The following is a 21164-nucleotide window of genomic DNA, read 5'->3' on the forward strand; positions in this document are numbered from 1 at the left end:
AGAAGACCTTTTTAGAGACGGCTCCCAGCACAGGTAGCACCTTGAACAGGAGATGGAAGGGACTCAACATCCTTCTTAACAAGAAGGCCCCACTAGGGTCTCTCCAAATGCTAGCATTATGCTGAATGCTAGCAGGTCCTATGATGCTACATGCTGGGCTGTCTTCCTTCTCTTCTTCATCTCCCTTCAAGCATTCCTCTTGCCTCTCCCTCCTACAAGGAAACTGATCCAGGGAAACCTGACCTCAATCTCCTCAGGGTCTCCTCCCCCTAGTAAAATAAATAAATAAAATATTTATTTTAGGCACTAGATGGAGAATGCATGAAGAGGCAGTCCTCTCCTTAGATCCCGGCTGAAGGACAGTCCCTTAGCCCAAGAGGAGGGGCTCTGAGGACACGGTGTAAAGATCTTCTCACAGGCTGCTAGGTGAGCATGTGCCACTAGAAATAACACGGACCATGACTCTCAAAGCTGCAGGGGCCTCCTTGTATCTGAAATCAGAGGCTACCCAGGTGAAATCGTGTTGCAGCAAAGTCTGTTACATGAACATTCCAAGAGAATGAATCAGCACAGAGCTTCAAAGTGTAGATTCTGTGAAGTGTAATTCGATTCTAACAAAATAAAAGATGCCTTCACTGACAGGCTAGAATCCAGAATGCAGTCGTGTTTCCATGATTTTTTTTCCCCTGGATTTGATCACTGTAGATTCCTATAACCAGCAATGAAAATTACATCTTTAGCCTTATTTCTACCCCCACTGATTTGTGACATATCATATTTCACTTGTATTTAAGCCATTCCAATCACCATCTGAGAATTTCTACATGCAAAGGTCAAAAAGATGCTTTTTTTTTTTCCACCTACGAGCCTGAAGAGGACTAAAGCTTTCTTCTCTCTCCTCCATCCTCCTTTTTCTCTCCCATCCTAAAGGTCTTGAATCTCAAAAGTGTCTGAAAAGTAAATGGATGAAAGCAAATGCTTTGAATGATTTGGTCCCTTCTACTGATCCTGCTATCTTCACAGAAGCAAAAATTCTCTTTTTAGTGAGAAAAACCACACCTCTTGACCAGTCGAAGTTGGGGCAGCCAAAGAGTCCAGTAACTCTACAGGACCAGTGAGTAGAGAGAGATTGAACAAGATTCTATTGAAAGCATGTGCGGTCAGATAGAATTTACGTCATCTAGTTGCTTTACCTAAAAGAAATAGCCTGTTCAATAAAGCACTGGAGAGAGATCATTTGCTAAATGCAAGTGGCAATGCAGATGCAGCTGCTCTGTAAAAGCCCTTTACTCTGACTGCATTCCTGTATCTGCAAGCTCCACCTCTGCAAACATGAAAATCAATGTAACAATTCAATGTACAAGGCAAGGCCTACGGCGCTGCTAATGTCCCCTTGCTGGACGTACACCTTAAGTCTCAGAGCTCTCAGGGGGTTTGCTGTGGAATAAAATTAGATTCCAACATCTGCCACCATTAAGGAAAAAATTCCATTTCCATCTCCCATATGAAAACACTATAACCAATGAACAGTAACTGAACCTTGATACTGTAATGGTTATTACCCAAATCAACTATTTTTTTTAAACAGTAAAATTAGCGAATTCTGCTCCCATAATTATTTGAATGTTATCAGCCTAAATGTTTGATAAAATTCCAATATGATTCACTTGGAAAAAACGGCTGCTGATTTGAATACCCAGAATATAAAGTGTATTCATTTGTAGCTATTCACATTATGTTTAAAGGATATCATCTTTTTAAAGTTTGCCTTAGTCTGCTTTCCTACCCAAGCACAAAAAGTAGCCTACCTTCAGTTTGCACTTGCATATTTTATCCAGACATTTCTATTAGAGTTAAAAACAATCTCATTTCTATTACTCATGGAAGAGGAGAAATAATATAATACATGTGAAATGGTGGCATCTGCAGAGTTGGTTTCTTTTACTGAAAATACTTTGTGCATTAGTCACTGCAGACCACAATTCCGATGTGTTGGTTCCACAACATTATGGGGCTGTACTATCTCTTAAAAATAATTATGCCGCCTGCCATTCAGGGGATCTACATAAAGCTTTCAAATGAAAGGTATGTGAGATATGTAAATAGATAATAAATAAGTCCCTCTGTGCGGAGGTCTGAGCATCTTGCTTTAGCACATAAGACATTATCTATTTGTGCATAGTGCTGCACATTTCAAAGCTCCTCTGCATACACAGTAGCATGGGGCCGCCTCCCACATTAAAAGCAATGCTGGGCTCCAAAAGGTTAAATCATTTCCCAAAACTATAACATCGGTGACACAGCCTGGATCACAGTCTCCTGAGTTTTCCACCATGTACCTCAGCCCCAAACAGGCATGAAAAAGCTTCCGTTCTAAAGGCCCTATGTTGGCTGAATCCATATTCCATGAATAGGTCAATGAAGAAAGGAAAGCCCCCACCCATTTCTGTTATCAGTTGGTCCAGGATCCCGAATTCCTCTTTCCTGGAGGGGGGGATAACTTTGGTTCTGATGTTACCTGGAACCCTAAGGAGACACTAAAGCAACATGGGAGAGGCAGAGTTAGAGGTTGGCTCTGCTACGTTTTAGCCAAGTGCCCCTCATGTGTAAAATGAGGAAATCAATGTTATGCAGATAATATATGAGGCACAGGGTCTAGCACAAAAAAGGTGATGAATGTTAAGCCAACAGAGAGAATCAGAAGCAGATGGGGCTGGACCAGTTGATTCCTATGGAGTGGTTCTAGCCCCTCCCTCCACCAGCGGGCTTCCTTTGTTGGGGGACTCCCACCTCATTCTGATGAGCCTCAGCACCACTATCCAAGCATAAATAACTCTTTCGCAAGCTAAGAATTTTAACCAAGAAAAAGGTCAATGTGATTTGAAGGTTCTTTTGGTTTTCACTTGTTTTCCAATTTTTCTATTTCCTTCACAGAAATCATGGCAGGAGAAGAAGACTTAAGTCAATGACCACCTTCCTTGGTTGAGTCAGACTGCCTCTCTCAGGGATACATACAGTTTGGGGACTGCCTTATTTTTTATTCTAATCATTGATCTTTAGATTTTCATAAAGAGGGCAGTGCCAACATCTACACTGAACAACTAAGAGAAAGCTACAAAAACACTTTAGAATGAAGTTACTGTAAATGAGTAGTGAAGAATAAACCATCTGAGAGGATGAAAGTTAACAGTCTGCTAGACCCAAGTAGTCTACCATTGGTCCCTGGGATTCTCTTTCAACCAGAACTGGGGAGATGAGCTAGCAGTATGGGGGGTGCTGGGGAACACACTGGCATGGCAGATACACAGAAGCTGCCAACTGACATCGTTGAGAGTGACTCAGGGGGAGTTTTGTAGGACAGGGGTCCAAAGAGTAACGATGTTAAAAAAAAAAAAATCCAGAACATCACGCGCATGACATTATCCACCAACTGCTGCCACTGTCTGAACAGTTCCAAAATCAGAAACTCAGCTCAGGTGGGGACAATTGGGGATAACACGAAGAAAGAATGAAGGTGACACAAAAGCTGCTATAGCCATAAAGAGCTATCCTGTAGTCAGAAAGGGAAGGCAGGGTGTTGGTGATTAGATGACAGATGCCAAGTTATCGAAAAGTTCTAATATTTATTTTTGTTTGTTGGGTTTAAGGCTGACCCTTATCAGAACAGTACATGTCGAGTTTCTCTCTTCATCTTTGTTGGAGACTTGGGGTGAGCATTTGGCCTTACAGGAAGACAATCTGTTATTCTTGATAATTTAATTGGAAAGGTCAGAAGAGATGTCGAATCAGAAAGAAAGGCAAGATTAAATACGTTTAACTATAAGAGCCTCATCCTAATTAGACTAAAGAGCCAAAACAAGAAGGTGCGGGGTGGGTGGGTGAGGGGCAACATGAGAAAAGGACATTTCTCCTTAATGCCTAGTCTTGGCATGTAAATGAAAACATCTGAAGGAGCACACAGGTTTGAAGCGGCTCTAACATTCTATCATAATTAGAAACATTTCAAGAGCCCTGTAATTTCCAATCAAAATTACAGTAATTTCCGATATACAAGCCATGATTCATGACAGAATTTTACATTCCATGAGAGATTACGGTGGCCTGATGTATGACACGCCGAGTACGGCACTAACATAAACAATCCAGTTTAATGTTTAAACAGCACTTGATGTTTAGAATCTCACAATAAAAGAAACATATTATTGTAGAAATTATCACTTTGACAGTGATTGAAGGGTAGGCAGGCATGTGGCCTATAAAGCTATAATTTTTACAGTCCACAGCTTGAGTTTAATCATTTTTATATAACATTTCCAAGATATCCCTTAAGTATTTCATCCAGCCTATAACTTAAACAAGAACAACCTTTTTGCAAGCAAAACTCCCATCAAAGAGCACTATCAATGTTGCTAGAGTAAAATTTCAGAGAAAGCTAAAAAACAGAAGTATTGTATTAGAGACACATCATATTGTAAATGCTCTCAGGATTGTATAATTTTATCAGATGTTGACAGTGGCCAGGCTGTTTTATAAAGGAGAGTTCATTGATGATGATAATATATTTGTTTAAACTTTCCAGTTGTTTGATAAGTGCACCTAATAGTTGTAGATATCTGTGTTGGAACAGAACAAGAAACTACAACGTTTGTAGTATTTGGGGATGGAAATCAAGGTCATCTAAGTACTAATGAAATAACATTAATTCAAATTATTTGTTCTGCTACAATAGACCAGATGGAGAAACCTCCTTTCTATTATAATACTCTTCTGGAAACAACTATTAACTAACTCAGGGATCGACAGAGAAATCCGTGGTCTGGACAGTGACTGTTAGAGTAAACACAACCAAGGATCTGTTACCTGAATCTGAACACTTCAATATTATCACAGAGCTCTGCCGAGAGTCCTGGAAACTGTGACGTCTTGGTGATGCAAGCTCAAATTGCACATGGACACCCCTTTGAATGAACTTTCACAGGCATTACAGATAAACGTTCTCCAAGCCTAACAGGGGCTCTTACCTGGCTTTTGGTTGCTGCAACCTTTGCAAACAGTGCCTGGGAAACTTTCGCGCGCTTCATTTCCTGCTGAATCTCATCGTAAATGGAAGCATTAATGTTCATGGTATTGTTCTCTGGTTTCCCATTCCTCTCCGTGGCAATAGTAGCTGTTTTCACCTATAAAACATTTTGAACATGTCTGTCATTTTCCACTGGCCAAATTGTTTTGAGGCTTCTCAGGCTCAGCATCCAAACTGGACATGGTTGCTCCTTTTATGATCAAGGTGATCAACAGCGCGGTCATTCAACTTTAGTTGTTACCTGGAGATCACGCCGCTTAAGTTAAGGAAATCACATTGTCACAGGTGATTGCATCTGTAATATGACAACAACTGCCAGCTGACAACCAGGAATTATGATGCCATCAAGTAAGTTTTCTGGAAAACGGAATAGTTTCAAAGACTTGAAAACCCTAAACAAATTGTTTCCCAATTACCTTCCACTGCAGTTCTAACAAAGAAAATTCACAGTTAAAAATCATAACACACGGTGCTATATCTTCACTGGGTACCTGGTGCCTAACAGACAATTGTATCACTAATAGCTATTACATACTATGGCCTTTTTAATTTTAGACTCTTTTTTTAACGCCTTTTCCTCTTATGTTTCATTTAAAAAATCTTCCATAACAAAGCCATTTGCTGAGCTGCGTATTTAAATCTTCTACCCATCCATGAAACAGGTAGAGTGCCTTGCTTAATTATCATAAAGGCTGGTTGCATTTTACACGTGCATGTCCAAGCTGTTCTGTATAATTATTTCATTGTTTCTTGGCACCCCTGTATATAACTGATTCCTTTTGACTTGTGGAACCAGACAATAAGAAAACGTTTCACAATATTTAATAGAACATTACTGCAAGTTATATGCAATATATAACCAGTGACTTTACAGATAAATTCAAAATGTATAATCTTGAGTGAGAAATTAGTGTCAATACCTTTGGTAAGCAGGATAATCAGAGATCAGAGGGGAAATGCTATAAAATATAGGGGGAAGATAGCAAAATTTATGGATACCATTATCAATCTTCCAAAACTTAAAAGTAATCCTTAAAACTTGAAATCTTTAAAAGCATAATTTGTTTTTTCTTATGCAATGATGTGAATCACCCTGGGAAATTTACATATGAACCATGAAGCTGCTTTTTTTTTATTGGGGAAACTGATGAAAATGTAAATGAAATGTCCTACCACAGATGCAGGACCCTGTTTCTCCGGACAAAATAATCCATCAAGGACCATGTTTCTTAGGGTCCTTTATAGACTTAGGTTTTCATTCTTTAGAAACTTCCTGTCTTGGGCCATTTCTCACATCTATTATGAACAATAGAAAATGAAGCTCATTTTAAGATAAACAAATGATTTTTTTGGTATTAAAGGGCATACCTTCCTCGTCATACAGCAATGCTTCTTTCACCCTGCCCCAAATATTTGATATCAAAAACGGGGAGAGGTTATCCTAAGCGATTTAATTCCCTGCACTTAAAGAGTAAAGATGGGTCTCTTTGAAAAAGTGCCTTCTGACTTCTAGCTACATAAGTCAAATAACCATGCGGGCTTTATCCGTAGGATGTAGTCAGATGCTCCCACCTACACAGACCCTTGGGCGTATAGACAGGATAATGCTGGGAAATGGTTGGACCACAGGCCCCACTGAGAACACAGAAGGTGAGGCAGGACAAGTGATCCACTGGCTGGCCTCACTGGCCTGTCCTCAACAATAAACCAGACACAGAAACGGCAAAAGCGGAGGCTGGATTTCCCAGCTTTCCCCTGCCAGTTCCGGGACTCTGCTAAGCAAGGGCACTCACTCAGAGAGGCATTTTAGCGACTGGAGGCCACTAGGAACAGACAGAGGGCTTTGAAGCAATAATCTGCTAAACACCACTTTAGGAGCCAGAAGAGTTAACGCATTACCATAAATTGCCTACAAAGTTGCTTTGGTGAGATTCGCAACTTTGCTCTGGGGTGGTCTTGCTTTGAGGCAGAAGGATAGATTTGATCACCCCATGGGGTCTCTTTTAATACCTATTTTTCTCACTGCTTAAATGAAAGAGAAAAGAAAAGCCATTTCAATCGCTTTGAAAATTGAATGTTATGGAAATGGAGGCATGAAGTCCAGTGCCTTGGTAGCGATCTGCTTAGCAATAGTTAAGAGATCAGGCTTTGGAAATTTGGTGTTTCAGCGTGTTTTTAAAATAATTTTCCTTCTCGTGCAAAAATGATGTTTAAGAATTTATCTTTGAGGTGGGCTATAATCATTCACTTCAACCCTGTGATTTTGTTTCTAAAAATTTCTTTGGTTTAATTTTTTTTTTAATAAAGCAATTACAACTTGAACCAAAAAGCAAAAATTTTTAAATCATAAAAAAACACCAAATAGCCGTTTCCTAGTGGCCAACACAATCGAAAGTGGAGGAGTACACAGGAAACCTTTAAAAAAGTGAGACGAATGACTTTTAAAAACATTAAGAAACTGTCTGTATTACTCATTTGAAAAATATTTAGAAAAGCTCTTCTTTATTATCTTGTTGGCTTGGATACACATCTTATCATAGATAAGCTATTAGAATTCTGGAATCACATTTTTTCCTAAACACAAGCTATTGCTTAAGGGGAACTGACTTGGACAGCTTTTCAAAAATATGAAACCTGAATTTTTTCCCCAGGTAAAAATGGAAACAAAAATCTTTTATACCTCACTCTACTAAGTACTATTTTAGCTTAGCACCAAAAAAAAGCTTCTTTAATCCTGGTTTAGCTTTTAATATTATATCACACATTAAAATTCATAAAGTAGTTCATTCCAGGCAAAACAAACTACTCTTCAGCTCTTCTCCGCAAATAGCACAGGAGGTAAAATAAATGCAGTTGCTTCCCGAATAGCTTTTATCAAGGTAGCGTGTCCCACTCCATCATTACGGCGGCGCCGGGGAAGTAGTTAAGAATTGGAGCTTCTGCTATTTACCCTCCCACATGGGGACAGGGTGCAGCACTCGAGTCTGCATTTTATTTCACTGAAATTGTGCAGTAGGACACAAATTTGCCATGAAAATTCTTTTTTTGGCATCTTCATGGATTGCTGAATTCAGCAACCCATAATGTAAAATGAACAAGAACACTACCTGAGTACTACGTATGTACCACGTACATGCTACATACTTGCTACAGAGAATGGACTCTACTGTGGTCCTGATTGGTGACTATGCTCTTCCTTGATGCAGGAGGATGTGGCTGCAAGCACATTCTGCACGTGTGTCTAAGTGCATGTGCACACACACAATTTCAAGCTGGATGTAGTTTTAATAATAAATATGATAATAATAGAGATGAATGTTTATTAGTTGTTTATTATGAGGTGGGCATTGTATTAACATATATGAACTCTAACCTGCATAACAACTGCAAGTAGGTACTATTATATTATGGCCCCATTTTCAAATTAAGCAAACTACGAAGAGGTTAAGTAATGCATCTGCGGGGGAAGGTTGATTATTGAACTTAAGTCTGTCTAATGCCACTGCAGATGTGAGAAACCACTGCAATATGCTAAGGTTATGATATTATATAGAACCTCTTTATTTGGCAAGGTCTGATTTTTTAAGATATGCTGTGCCTGCTTTTTGGCAGCCCTTTGCTAAATCTAGCTCATTAATGTCTAATTTTTAAGTAGCAAATGGTTTCATCATTAGTTTAAAAAAAATCTGTCTGAATTTACTTTTCAAGTTATACAAACTATAAGTGTTTTCATTTACAGTTTAATACATAAAAATTTCAAATATTAACAATGTTTTGAGAATCATGGGTCTATTGTTTTATATTTTTCTTCCTTTCATAGAAGCAGTATTAGTCATTTTCCAAATATGGACTTTCCAGAGCTTTTAAAAGATGACTATTAATGAAAAGCATTTATAAGCACGTAAGTGATCTTAAAATAAAGCTGGTCAAAGGGTTCATAGCAAATAAAATGTTTATCAAGTGTGAGATTCCTGCCCATAACTAAACCTATATTTCATTATATCATAGAAGAATTTGTTGTAAAGAGATGGGTGCAGCTATCAGATTAAATTAATTACATATCACATTGACTTTGTACATTTGCTAAAGCATAGTCATAAAAATCACATCTTACTTTAGAAGAAACCAAAGAATTACATAAAGAGGTATATTTATAAAAGGAAAAAATAATTATATAATTCATGTCAAAGTTACAACTTGATAATTATAGGCTTTCAAACAGCCCTTATGAAGACAGAAATTGCTAATTTAACTCCAAAAGTCACAAATATCAAAACGCACAAATAAACCCATCAAAAGTGCATACCTAAATAGAAACCATCAACTTAAAACTGATCTATTTTGTGGAATAGACAACTCCCAGAAAATAATAATTAGTTATTATTAATAAAATGCATCTCGTAAACTCATCTGGAAAATTTGCTAAACACAGTCAGAAGAGAAACCTTTAAGATCAGGGACCTTTGAAGGGATTGGGTTTCCCAGATATTCATATGACCAAAGTTTGGAAGGGACTTTTTTCTCCACAATCTCAGAAATGCCCAATTGTCCAAAGCCTTCCAAAATGGATCATTTGTCAAACATTTATTCTATCAGAAGAATGTTCTCATCTGTGTTCTTCTTCCTTACCTAAAAATAAAACTTATTCTCCACGACAAACAGAAAGGGCTCCCCAGTTTCATTTTCTCCTTTCTAAATTGTTTGTGTTTTGAAGAGGTGGCTTGAGGTAGGGGAAATAGCAATGGCCCTAACAGGGGATTTGAAACTACACTAAATTTTTGACTTGATTTGCTTGTTTTTCTCCTACCAAAAGTTGGTATGAGGAGTCCGTGAATTCATGCACCTGAAGGTGCTTAGAAAACTGCGAGCCGTTATCAAGTGCAAGGTATTCGTATTTCTTGAACTAGACCATATAAGTTGTGAATATATGCTTTCCCAACAACAACAAACAGATCTGGCCCAGAAACTACTTCCCAGCCAAAAGAGAAAGCTCCCCACATGGTACCCCTATAGAAACATGAATGACAGGTGTGCAGAGGAACTATCTCACTTGGGCTGGGCTGGCCAAGTTTCCTGAAACTGGTCTTGGTTTTCCCTGGGGAGGTATTACTAAGAATAAAACATGGAGCTGAAGGAGGCCCCTTCTTGAAGATAATTTATAACCTGAGTTCCTAAATGGTTTAGGTCTTGGGTCTGTTATGACCCAAGAATATCCCAGTCATCATCCATGTGACCTAAACTCTCAGGGAAGGAGCTGGAAGAAAAAGGATTCTCTCAGGCCTAAAGCTGGCCAGGGATCTTTTGTGAGCCACAAGGGACCTCTGCTTCAACATGCAGTTCTTTTTTTTTTTTTTTTTTTTGTCTTTTTTGCTATTTCTTTGGGCCGCTCCTGTGGCATATGGAGGTTCCCAGGCTAGGGGTCAAATCGGAGCTGTAGCCACCGGCCTACGCCAGAACCACAGCAACACGGGATCCGAGCCGCGTCTGCAACCTACACCACAGCTCACGGCAACGCCGGATCGTTAACCCACTGAGCAAGGGCAGGGACCGAACCCGCAACCTCATGGTTCCTAGTCGGATTCGTTAACCACTGCGCCATGACGGGAACTCCAACATGCAGTTCTTTTAAAAGAAATCCAGTTTTTGTCCAACCTAAGCCCAAGACTTGTCTTGAAATAGGTTTCGAATATCTCCCTTTGGGAGGAAATGAAATGCACACTGATTTCATATAGACCCCTCTTTCACGAAATATAAAATTAAAAAGACACAATTTTGCCATCTGTTTCTGTTACCTGTGGTTTCATCCTTTTTTTTCCCCTTCCATTTTAGTCAATGAGCATATTACAACCTAACATGTGGTATACTGGCTCCAGTTTAAGCATTCAGTTTCAACTGCTGCAAAACAGTACTAACTCAACTGCTCTGTAACACATTTTTTTCCAAACCCTACATACTCATTTTACATTGATGAATATATTAAAATTTTCCTAACGTTTAAAAGGTGGGAGTTCCCACTGCGGCTCAGAGGTAACAAACCCGACTAGTATCCATGAGGACTCAGGTTCAAGCCCTGGCCTCGCTCATTGGGTTAAGGATCTAGTACTGCCGTGAGCTGTGGTGTAGGTCACAGACATGGCTTAGATCCTGCATTGCTGTGGCTATGGCAGAGGCTGGCAGTTGCAGCTCCAATTCGAACCCTAGCCTGGGAACTTCCATATACTGAAGGTGTGGCCCTAAAAAAAACAAATAAAAAGGGTAAAAGGTGAATAAATTGGTTGTGAACTGTTATGATAACATTAAGTAAAGCAGAGTGATTCTCTCAATGAAGAGATTTATATGAAGTAGTGAAATAAAATCATTCACATGTATAAGATAATCATTTCAGAATTTGGTTAGATGGCCAATAATATTGTGTTAATAGAAATTTATCTTCTTTCAAAGAGCTTTGCTAAGAATCTACAGTTCCCATCGTGGCACAGCAGAAATGAATCTGACTAGGAACCACGAGGTTGCGGTTTCAATCCCTGGCCTCGCTCAATGTGTTAAGGATCCAGCATTGCCACGAGCTGCGGTGTAGGTCGCAGACGCAGCTTGGATCCTGTGTTGCTATGGCTGTGGCTGTGGCTGTGGCTGGCAGCTGTAGCTCCAATTAGACCCCTAGCCTGGGAACCTCCATATGCCACGGGTGTGGCCTTAAAAAGCAAAAACAAAAACAAAACAAAAAAAGAATCTACACTATCTAGGTGCTTTGCAGATTCAACAATGCCTATGTATCCCCGGTTGAGAATAAACATATACAGCTGAGGGTAGCTCAACCAGCTAAATCTGTAATTCAGGCCAAAACAAAGTATATTTTCTGTCCCAATTTATAGTCTTTAGGCATACATATAGGAAAGCAACCTAAGAGTATCTTAACAGTATACAAAACAGATATCACTTAAGAATTACTGTAATTCCCGGCTAAAGAAAAAAACTTGAATAAGGACAGCAGAATCACATGTGGAGAACACATAAAAGCACTGAAACCCCAGAAAATTAGAAAATCAAAGCTATAGTAAGAAACTATTACGGCAAATATTTGGATAGACTGTAAAAAGAAAAAGCTGCCCAGTGCTTAAGTTCACACTGGTCTGAAGTAAGCTATCCTCTTGTTAGTATTGCAAAGTGATAAGTAAAATAACTCTGCCCAGAGACATTGCAGTGGCATTTGGAACAGCAAAATCAACTAAGATGGTACATGCATTAACTCTAGATACCATAAACCAAGTGTTCAATCAGGACCAAAATACAGTACTCTTTGTTTACTCTTACGAAAGTCATATGTGTTAAGTAGAGTTCCTCATTCTTTTTGTAAGAAATATTTTATAAAAGGCTTGAAAGATCAAATTCAATTCATGCATGTGTGTAGGCAGGTGGAGACATATGCCTACATCTCTATGTGATATGGTTCTCTTCTGCTAGAGAAACTTGACTTTCTTACAATTACAGCAATGCATTCCTTACTGTCTGCTTCTACAGACATCAAGACCAAATTGATTTTCATTGAATAAAATGGAAAAAATGGACTTTCGCGGTGTTTCTAAAAGAAAATATATCATTTCAGAACATGACAATAGGCAGCTTAAGACCCTCAAGGAGTGGCTCTATATTATGCCTAGTCCTTATTTACAGAGTGTCTGTCTCTGGCAGTTTCATTTTTAGTGTTGAATGAGCTCTTTCTCTATTTCTATACTTGAAAATGGATGGTTATTTTTTACTATTGATGAAATTAAGATATTTCATTATGACATTATGTTACATTAATACTTTGTATAATCCATATTCACTTTTTTTTTCTTTTTTTATGGCTGCACCCATAGCATGTAGAAGTTCCCAGGCCAGGGACTGAATCTAAGCCACAACTCTGACTTACACTACAGCTGTGGCAATGCCGGATCCTTTAACCCACAGCACCAGGCTGGGGATTGAACCCATGCCACTGTAGTCAGATTCTTAATCCACTGTGCCTCTGGATTCACTTTCAGCCAGTTTTAGCCGATCTTATTTTTAAGAGGTGCACAGGCCACAAATTAAATGTATAGGAAAATATCTGCTTGTGGATTTTAAGTGTAATCTACTCTCAAAATTTTATCTAATAGTTTGTATTGAAAATGAACTTCTCAAATTCTTATAATAGTTATGAGACTACCTTTTAAATGTGATTTAAAAAAAAAAGAAGTATAGATGCACATACACAAAATTACCTGGAAGGTAAAATTTGTCCTTTCTGAAAAGTGCATACATTTGTAAAATAGAAAATGTGCCCATTTCTGGGAATATGGTTGGAATTCCTTATCAGCCCCATTTAAAGCTGCCTTCAAGGATTGTATTAAACTTAATTATGAAAGATTACAAACGAGATGATGTGTAATTGGTACCAGCTGCAGTTCCTATTGGAAAGCATAAATACAAATGGAATTACTTATTTTTATCTATTTACGATTCAATGGTGGTTCTAAAACTCATAGGAATAAAACTGACTTTGTTACTTTTTTTTTTGCCTATTGAGTTTAACATTAGTAGAGACAAATAACAGTAGTAGAGACAAATATTCCATTTAAAGACTATTTTTCACCCCCCAAGAATCCCCAAAATGAAGCAACACAAAGCAATTTCCCCCTCTATCTAATTAGTAGCTTCTTGTTTTTATATCGGAATTAGTGAGTTGGGACCAAATTCTCCTCAAGCAACTCTATGAATTACTATTCACTTGTGATGGAACGTGATGGAGGATAATGTGAGAAAAAGAATATATATATACACACACACACACACACACACAGATATGAATGACTGGGTCACTTTGCTGTACCCTAGAAATTGACAGAACACTGTAAATCAACTATAATGGAAAAAATAAAAATCTTATAAAAAAAACCCTACCCATCTATCTAATTCCTTGAGATTCTTCCTTAGACTTTTTTTTTTTTTTTTAACCAAAGCAAAAAGAAGAGGGGTGAGGAGAAAAAGGAGACTTCACCTGGGGAGGGCGGCTGGGCGGTGTGCTTATCAGGGGGGCAGGACCCATAGCGGATGCTGCATTCAAGCTCCTTTCCCTTTCGTCCTGGTAAATTCGATCTCTTTCAGCTTCCGGTAACTGCAAGAAATTCTGCATAGCCCGAAGGTTTACCAGCAAAGACTGGGATGCTGTCTTGGGGTCCTCTTCCTTTCGGAGGATTTCTGAGAGCAAGCCCTGCAGGGAATGAAAGGCACAGGGTGAGCTTGCTCCGGGGTTCGGCCTGGCCCTCAGTGATCCTTCCCTTTTCTTCTCCACGCTGTTCAGAAAATGAACAGTCAGAAGCATTAATTCTACATGGGAATATATTAGTTACAATTGAAGTGGTAGAGAAGAGAGCCTCAATTGTATTCTTAATTTTATTAAGCATCTGCTTTACATATAACATAAACTGAAACTGCCTAATTGGTCTCCTTCCTTTGAGTAGCTTAACTTGCCATGAAATCTTTCACAGAGGGAGGATTGAGGGAAGTTTAAGAATAAATGAAATGCTCATAATACAACAGCATTGAACTGTATAGTTCTCAAGCTGCCTAGACAAAGGCAGTGGAATGCCAACAGCCCAATATGTAAAGATACAAAGCCATTTTGAGAGAAGTAGGATTTGCAAAGAGAATACGAGAAAATGAATTGTACCATATTAGGAAAAAGAAAATCACTAATGCATCATCTAAGATTTATGTTATATTTTCACAGGCAATATTTTAACTTCTCCTTTAGTTTTCAAATTACTGCAGTAAATGACAAGTGATTTCCTTCTATTTGCCACTTAATACAGACTACCCCAGTGATTCTAAATACAATTTTGCTATATGATACCTCTGAGTAACAGGTTAAAATTCTGAACTTCAGAAACCACCCTTTAAATGTGACACAACACCTTTTCCACATTGTAAAAATCCATTGTAGCATGACAAGAAACAGAATATCATCAAATTCCATAATAATCAAATGTCTTGAGGAAGAAACGTTGCCATTAGTGATAGAAGAAATCTACAAACCATTAGGTAATTCCTTTACGGTGTTTCTCCCCGAATAACACAGCACTGTCAACTACCTCTTTAATTTTTGGAAGAATGTTTTTAAAAAATGAATGGTTTTCTACAATTTTGTTTAAAGGATTCTATGAAATACAAGGATTAGAAAGATTTTCCGTCCATTTGAAAAGGGCCGAGCAGCCCTTAGAGCTTCAATTTTGTACACAAAGTAATGCCTAGAATGCCAAGACACATTTGCTTTCTACATTTCAGTGTATCATAACATAGTTCAGAAGAAAATGTTGTCAGGATCTCTATATAATTTGCAAATTTCACTTTCTAATAACTCTGTAGAAAAGGCTACGGTGTACATTTGGGGAAGGGAGGTAAAGTGCCATGTTAAAACAACCAGGCGCCAAGATTATAACACTGGGGTTTTTCTTTGGTTTCCTAGAAGTGCAAACTTAGTTTTGTTCCCAATTTCTCGGGGATAATGTAGCCCACTGCCCCAATATAAGAGTTAGGTACAGATAATAGGTTTTTCTATTGTCCACTTTAAAAATGATCTATAGGCTGCTATTAAAAAAGACTCTCCAATAGTCTCAAGGGGCTTAAGAAGACATTTTATTTGTTCACTTGGTCTACAGAAGGGAAGCCAGTTTCACCCGAAGAAATGTGACTGAGGAATGAAGGGTACGTGTCCTTTCATTCATAATACTGACAAGTAATGCTGCAACTGTGTTTATACAAGAGCAAAACATCCAGTCAATTTAACTAAAATTCAGTCCAACAAGCAGTCAATCACCCAGCTATTTAACGTGCACAAGGCCAACTAATTAGATTGACTGTGTTTTTGATGTGTCACGTTGAAACTGAAAAAATACAGGTCTCAAAAACAATGTCTGAAAATAGGTGTAAAAAAAAAAGAGCCCCTGCCCTCCACTCTTCCCCACAAAGTGGAGATAAAAATATTAAAAGGTGTTAAAAGATGTGCTTGGCAAAGCAATATACTAACTATTAAGAGACAGAAACACACAGTAAACATAAATACACTATTATAAATTAGAATAATCTAATATTCTTTTTTGTCATCCAAGCACAATGTCTGCCATATAAGTTTGATAAATATTTAATAAATGGATTAAGCCTATTCAGACCATAGGAGGAAAAATTACAAATAGGTGACAGAAACTTAAGAACAAGACACGCTACCCATCGGAAAATTCTAACGGTAATTATTAATTTACTCAACGTGAGCCTTCAGTGAAAAGGTATGTAACATTTTGTAAGATTTAAGTAATTAAAAAAAAAACTTTTGTAGCAACATGGATGAACCTAGAGATTATCATACTAAGCACACCAAGGACGAATATCATATGTCACTTATATGTGGAATCCAAAAAATGATGAAAATGAACTTATTTATAAAACAGAAATGGACCCACGGACATAGAAAACAAAAATGGTGATCAAAGGGGAGAGTTGGGGGGGAATTAGGAGTTTGGGATCATTATATATGCCCTCCTATATATGAAATAGATAACCAACAAGGACCTACTATATAGCACAGGGAACTATACTCAATATTTTGTAATAACCTATAAGGGAAAAAAATCTGAACAAGAACACACACACACACATATATATGAATCACTGTGCTATACACCTGAAACTAACACAACATTGTAAATCAATTCTACTTCAATTTAAAAAAAAAAATTTATGTCAAAGGAGATCCTATAAACATTTAGGATGTGATTATATTTGGGAAGTTTGAAATCAGACATTCAGAAACCTCAAATAACAAAATGTCATTTCTTTCCATTAGAAATGTTTCCTGAGATAGCAGAGAACTACAGTGAGAAAGTCAACACATGGAAAAATACAAGATGATATCAAGCCTTGCTAATATGAAACCGAGTCATTCCTGTACAGCTTCAAGTAAAAGATAGCAGGTCCCTTGGGAGAGAATTTAGAAATTTCTCTACTTGTATTTTGATGTTGGCAGGATCTCCCATTTGAGCCTATGAAATGTTTTCAGGGCAAAGTATTTTATTTCCACTTAATTGTTCTAACTAGAGCAAGTGTATCTTTTCTGCCGGGGATATGCTGAGGGTCTAGAGTGGTATATGAACTCCTGGGACACTCAGAGAGCCCTAAAGCAGCCAGTGTAGACAGTCTCAGGTGCTTTACAAACCTTGGGGTTTTTTTTTCTTTTTTTTTTTTTTCTTTTTTTGGCCCAGGCTTTCAATGAGGGGAGTGCCCCCTGGTGGAATTGCTTGAAAATATTATTAGAAAATGTTTTGATTAGAATGTGTTCATTACTTTAAAAAAAATGATGTCACTTGAGAAAATTCTGGATGCAAAATGACTGCCATTGGAATCTGGATATGGGGAAGCATGTTTTGGTCCTGTCAGGTTGTTGTTACCTGAGTAGCTGCATTTATGGATTCAAGATGTATGTGGTCCTTGTTTTCCACTTCCCACAGATGAAATACAGTTAGGACTTGCCGAGTTAGGTCAAGGTCATTTGTAGTACTCCCCCATGGTGGAGAGTAAGAGGCATTTCTTACTAAAAACTCTTTTTCATGCTAAAAAATAATATCTCAAGGTTATCATGTACCATACTTGTTATTGCTGAAACACCAGGACTAAAATGTGTCAATACTGTGCCCCATACGTGCTCAATAAATGTGTTTGAACATAATTAAACAAAATCATTAGTCATTTTTGTTTCTGAAAAGAACTCAAGAATTTGTATGTCAGGTAGTAAGTTACCAGCACCTCACGGACATCAATTTTGTTGGCAATGAGAACCTACTTTTCCTTGTACTTCACATCTTCAAATCACTCAATATGCACTCTAAACATGAAAACGTCCAAGTATTCTGCATTGTCGTTCCATAGCAGCTGTGAGAACTCTCGTTTTTTCAATTAAAGAGAACCTGCTGATGAATTCCTAAACCTTTTTTACATTCCAGAAAGAGTTTACAAGTAAAATTCATTAGTACTTGTAAAAGAAAGAAAAACCTTCAATAAATATTATCAGTACTTCCAAAAGCTAATTATAAATTCTTTAAAATAGCAGATAAGCGAAAGAGACTGCCAATCTGAACAAAAAGCCTCTCTGGCCTCCTGTTTGTCTCCTCTTTGAACATAATCACTGATTCAAATAGATTTTATCAGCTTCATGGAACTTCAAAGCCCTCAGAAGGAAAATATGAATTGATGAAACCTCCCCCTAAAAATAAAACATGTAGAATATTCTTCAAGGCTACCTGTCTCTGTTGTTTGGTGAATTTTTAATCACATGTCCAGGTGAAAGATGACGTTCAAACTCCACCTACCACCTTGGACTCAAGCCAAGGAAGTTATAAGCAGACACATTTCTCTCTGTCGTTGGGAGGCCAAAAAGAGAGCTGTCACTTGGGGCACCTTTTTACCTTTTATTCAATAGTGATATGGAGAGTGGACTTTTCTTAAATTACACTGTGAAGAATTATAGGAACACAGCAGCAATTTCTGTTATACTTTCTCTCCACCACGTAATTTACAGAACTCAAATTCAATAAAACATTACATGATGGTCCATTACTGTTATCAGTTTTGAATAATCCATCTTCATTCTTTATTTTACTGGAAAATAAAGTGTGCCAAAGACAAGAGGAGGGGGGAAGGAAAAAGGGGAAAAGCCACAGGATGGGATCAGAGTTAAACTCCAGGTTTTGCTCTTTTTTTTTTTTTTCCTTTAAAGGCACTAAAGAATACATTTTCTTCTATCACAACCTTTAAGTGGCAATAATACAGAAAAGTGAACTGAAAAGTATAAATCTAGAAGCTTCCACAATTTATTTTAGCTATAGGTTTCCATTAAAAAGACATCAAGTAGGCATAGCTGAGTGAATGATAGATGCTAAAAGCTAGTACCTTCAGCAATGAAAGAACATTTGCCCATCAATTCAGAAGGGGAAAAAGTCCTTAAAACAAGTGATTATATAAATTTCATCACAAATTTTCAGAAAAGGTAGATTTTTTTCTTTTTTAATAGTGATGCATGAAAGTCTTAAGAGAGGGGTATGTTTTAATTTAGGAGGCGCAATTAAGATGATGAGACAATTCTCCAATTAAGAGTTCAAACATGAAATCCAGGATTCTAGAGTTATACAGAGATGTCAATGGCTAAAATATTCTCAACTCACAACAGCGTTGTTATATGAATGTTTTAACGTACTGTTTATAGGATGCCAGTATCTTGATCTGATCATATCTTAGAACTTTGCATTTCTATGTACATATTTTGCATTAATTTCTTTAACCTGGAGCTGGAACTGCACACTGTAATAAGTGCACACAAATGTGTGCTGTGCAGTTTCACTCCGCAGAGCTCCTGCTCTATACATATGCATTAGCATGTGTATTTTCGTCCTCCACCCTCACACCATACACTCTCGCGCTGCACCTGCTTTTATTGAAATGCATACACTTTGAAATAAACACACGACATGCACGCATATGAATGTATAATCATTAAAATAAATGCAGCTGTGCATGTGCGCGTGCGTGCTGTTTCAGTATGACCACCAAAAAGACATGCATGCTTGCATGTTCCAAGGTGAATTTCCAGTAAGTGAACACTTAAAGTACACAAAGAAAATGACTCTCATTGAAATCAGACAGCTTCAAACATGGCCCAACATCCCCTTTGACTGAGTACCAATTACCAACATAAAGGTTTAAAACCAAAGCCCTCTATCACCCTGGGCTCCAGAGTCCCTTGAAAACATTAAGTCACTGTTTTCGATGTTAACCACAAAGATAACTATCTCTTCGAAGAGATTAATAGTGTATAAAAAGAGAGAAGACTCTGCCTTTTCCCCAGTAACAGAGCCTATGAATATCTGTGGAATTTGTCAATGTGAAAACCCAGGAAGAACAAATGGTCACTCCTGAGACTAATGCTTGGGACATTACGGCCCCAGAAAAGAAAAAACTGCACCAGTGGGTGGTGACCGCGCACTTTTCTCCTTTGGCTGGACTTTCTTCACCATATAAAACCCTTTCCTCGGTGCTTTAAGAAGTAACAATTTGCTCAATTTTCAAAATGCTTACTGGTGAATCTGTAAGTCATCTGCGTCCATGTCAATGCTGTCTTGTGTGGGCTTTCAATTCAGTTCAACGAGCATCTTGCTGAACTTCTAGACAGAGACCTGCTTTTGCCCAGTACTGAGAACTACTGGTAGGTACAGCCATTTGCCAAAATAAAGGCTGCTGCCAGAGACAGGACTGACCTGATTCATTCATTCATTCATTCATTCATTCATTTTATTTTATTTTATTTTTTTAAATGATGACCCTTCCATTAGGCATCATATTAAATTTACCAGCTAATAATGAACACATTTTTAAGCTGTCAAAATAAAGAACTAGGAAAAACCAACACAATTTAAACCTGAGAGGTACTTTACAACCACTCTTAAAAAACAGACAAATGGTGCACAAAAAAATGGTTAAAGAAACTAAAAACAAACACTGAGTTAAAGGCTTTGTAAGGCCTTCTAACTTTCAATCCAGTTAAGGCAAGCCAAAAATAAGTCACAGCTGGGATTCTCTAGGTATGGAAACTCTGCCAGCAAGGAATTAATACTAGATATTTTTGTACCAGGATTTTATTCTCATAATCGTGCAATAAACAAAATAACTTAAATATGAAAGGAAAGTATGAGTCAGGCTAGGGAAAAAAAAATGACAAAAGAAAGTACAGTGGCAAAACAAGAAAGTTAAAAGGACAATGTCCTCATTCTAATCAAAGTTACACATTTGTATGTGTGCGCGGGTGCACGCACGTGCAGGTGCACGCGCGCGCATGCGTGCCTGGGCCAAAAATAAATACCATACATATCATACTAGTTTTCAAGAAAAAGTTGTTTTAAAAAAATCCTCTCAAAATATTTAAAAAAAAATTTTTTTAAAAGAAGAAAAAAAAATCTTCTCATTCACAGTTTGATAGAATCAATTTGTTTAGGGCTTTTCCAATATCTTTATCTCAGGTCTT

General features: G+C 37.8%; 1 protein-coding gene across 4 annotated transcripts in view; it reads right to left on the minus strand.

Moving 5' to 3' along the window:
• The window catches only part of SATB1 (SATB homeobox 1), a 100412-nt gene that overhangs the window by 26618 nt on the left and 52630 nt on the right, over positions 1 to 21164 (minus strand). For all 4 annotated transcript variants that reach the window (XM_084989756.1, XM_003358325.6, XM_084989755.1 and 1 more), the window contains exons 8-9: positions 14100 to 14312; positions 5022 to 5177 (exon numbers count right to left, since the gene is read on the minus strand). In XM_084989756.1, the coding sequence (XP_084845882.1) occupies positions 5022 to 5177; positions 14100 to 14312 (369 nt within the window). The remainder of the gene's footprint in view (positions 1 to 5021; positions 5178 to 14099; positions 14313 to 21164) is intronic.

Source organism: Sus scrofa, chromosome 13, assembly GCF_054392235.1.
Source record: "Sus scrofa isolate SSC_HxYL_T2T_F1_AM1 chromosome 13, Sscrofa_HxYL_maternal_Yorkshire_Landrace_v2.0, whole genome shotgun sequence".
NCBI lineage: Eukaryota > Metazoa > Chordata > Mammalia > Artiodactyla > Suidae > Sus > Sus scrofa.